The sequence below is a fragment of the Rhagoletis pomonella genome, unplaced genomic scaffold (genome assembly GCF_013731165.1).
Source record: "Rhagoletis pomonella isolate Grant_MI unplaced genomic scaffold, Rhpom_1.0 Rhpom_scaffold_00006, whole genome shotgun sequence".
NCBI classification, from domain to species: domain Eukaryota; kingdom Metazoa; phylum Arthropoda; class Insecta; order Diptera; family Tephritidae; genus Rhagoletis; species Rhagoletis pomonella.
In genome coordinates, this window is record NW_023458560.1 from 20201023 (window position 1) to 20203492 (window position 2470).

The window sequence follows — 2470 nt, forward strand, 5'->3', positions numbered from 1 at the left end:
ATCGATATTTTGCTTCGATGCATCGAACGTTTTCCACTCGATGTATAAATAGTCGATGCATCGATGTTTTCTGTAAACTGACATCTCTAGTACAGCGCTTTGTCTGAAATTCAAAGAAAGCAAGATGCAATTTTATAGCTCATAAAATTTTAACCTTATAAAGTCCAAGTTTCAATTGCTTTAATTTTTAGTATTTTTTCTATGGCTGACTTGCACTTTGTTACACTAAAATTTTATGAGCTATAAAACTGCATACCCAAAAATGTTCTAAAGACTAAAAAGTCCAAAATAGTGATGAAAATTTGTTGAAATTTTCTAAATTTTGTATAAAGTTTGAAACATTGTTTTACATGGTGCTGGTTAAAGCATGAACAATATTTTTATAAAAAATAAAAAATATGCGATGTACGCCCTCCGATGCATCGATTCGAGGAAAAACATGGATGTTTTTTGTCCACTGACATCCCTACTTTTGATTACTGCATTTCTTTGAAATTAATGTACGAAAAATGACCACTACATAGTATGACTTTATCCCCTTTGCCACTGCAAGTATTCAAAGATATCCTTCACACAATAAATGGATATGCATTTTGTATCGTATTTTTTTGCTTGTTGTTTCACTATTGAAGCCCAGTTGTCTTTGTAAAGTACTAGTACCTACCCAGTACGGAAATAATATCGATATTTAACGATGTTTAACCCGCATCCGTCGGAAATTTTGTGTAACACAAAGTACGTTGTGCATCAATTTGATACATATGGAAAAATACTTTATTATTCAATGAAATGTTGGGTTTTTTCATTTTTTATTTATTTTTATTTTTTATTATATAATCTATCGATGGATGCGGATTAACCAGTTTTTTACCCACCACAACTAAATAATTGCAGATGTGATTTTCTTCCTTGGAACAAACTATTTACTTTAACATGGCGATGTCCTAGGAAGCAGTCAATTGTCCGACTCTGCGTTTGATTTCGACTACTTTAAAATGCATTTGGCTTAAAGCACTTCAAAGTCAGTATGTTTCTTTTGCTGTATGACTTTTCAACCAATTTTAAATTACTTAGTATTAAATGCTGAAATAGTTAATTGCCTAAGTTAGATGATTTTTCAACTAATATTGAATTATATATTTGCATAGGTATCGAAAGTGTAAGCATTTGGTTTATCTCAAGGAGGCTGCTAGGTGATTATAGATACATCAATTTGAAGTTAGTTGCTACATAAGCCGAAATAAATTACTTTTGCTGAGTTAATTGGTTGAGCTATGCCGTACTGGGTACGTACCTACATACATATGTACATATGTGTGTATGCACGATATGGCATAGGAAAAAATTCAATTACTACAACTAGTCAATAATGTACGACCCAGTAGTACTCGAATTTGTTAAAAAATTAATTGAATCATGTGGTTTCAGCTGCTACTCCCACTTACTGTACGTGGGCTCCCACCATTTCAATTTATAATTATTTTCAGCTTTTTACCAAACATATGCACATACTCACATGCTGACTTCCTACTTCCTCTGCCGCATACCACTATGTATTTCATATGTTTTTATACTTTTTTCTTTTTTTCTTTTATTGCTTCCAGTACAACTGCATCGACACTGGCTACATCAGCGTCTATATAATGCATCCTTTTTGGAACTGGTGTGTGCAGGTAAGTCGAAAAATGCTGTGCTTTAGTGCAAAGAGACTTTGACAGCAGCTACCTTTGTATTTAAGTGTTTACATGCATATATGTATATAAATAACTTAATAAGCACCAATGTCTAGATATGTATGTATGTGTGCGTTTGTATGTGAAGGATTCCGTGCTATGTATTTATACAGTCCACGCTTTTAAGTTGTGTGCTTTTTCCACTTGTTCGTGGAATCCGTTAAAACTGTAACCTAACCTTTTCACCGCAATTCCCAAAGTAAAACACATACGGTTGGATTGGAGAGTGCCGTGCCTGTTATAATTGTAAAATTTTGTACAAGTTTCGCAGCAACAAAATATCTACTAAAACACACACACGTATATACATACATGCATACATGCATATGCAGATACTGAAAATTTTTGAGTAAATCTATGCACATGCTATAGTATGTAAATTGTCAAATACATACATACATATGTATGGCAAAATGTTTTATTGCAGTTTCTACCCAAATGGCTAGCTCCGAATCTCATCACATTCACCGGCTTCCTGTTGACCGTGGTCAATTTCATTTTAATTGCATATTACGACTGGGATTTCCAGGGAGCGAACAACGCCGTACACACAGTGCCGCGCTGGGTTTGGTCGGTGGCGGCTATTAATATTTTACTTTACTACAATTTAGGTAAGTTTCGCGGCACACTGCAGTGCGGCGGTTTAAGTGGTCGGTTTTGTGACTATGGTGGCGGTTGTGTCAATGTATTTATTTGCCAACTGAAGCTGGTTCGCTATTGCCAAATATTACTGCTGT

General features: G+C 34.6%; 1 protein-coding gene across 2 annotated transcripts in view; it reads left to right on the forward strand.

The window, feature by feature from the left end:
- Positions 1-1604: 1604 nt before the first annotated feature.
- The window catches only part of LOC118740493 (ethanolaminephosphotransferase 1), a gene marked incomplete at its 5' end in the record, with an annotated part of 20385 nt that continues 19519 nt past the window's right edge, over positions 1605-2470 (forward strand). For both annotated transcript variants that reach the window (XM_036472049.1, XM_036472050.1), the window contains 2 exon segments: positions 1605-1673; positions 2161-2344. In XM_036472049.1, coding sequence (XP_036327942.1) covers positions 1605-1673; positions 2161-2344 — 253 coding nt within the window.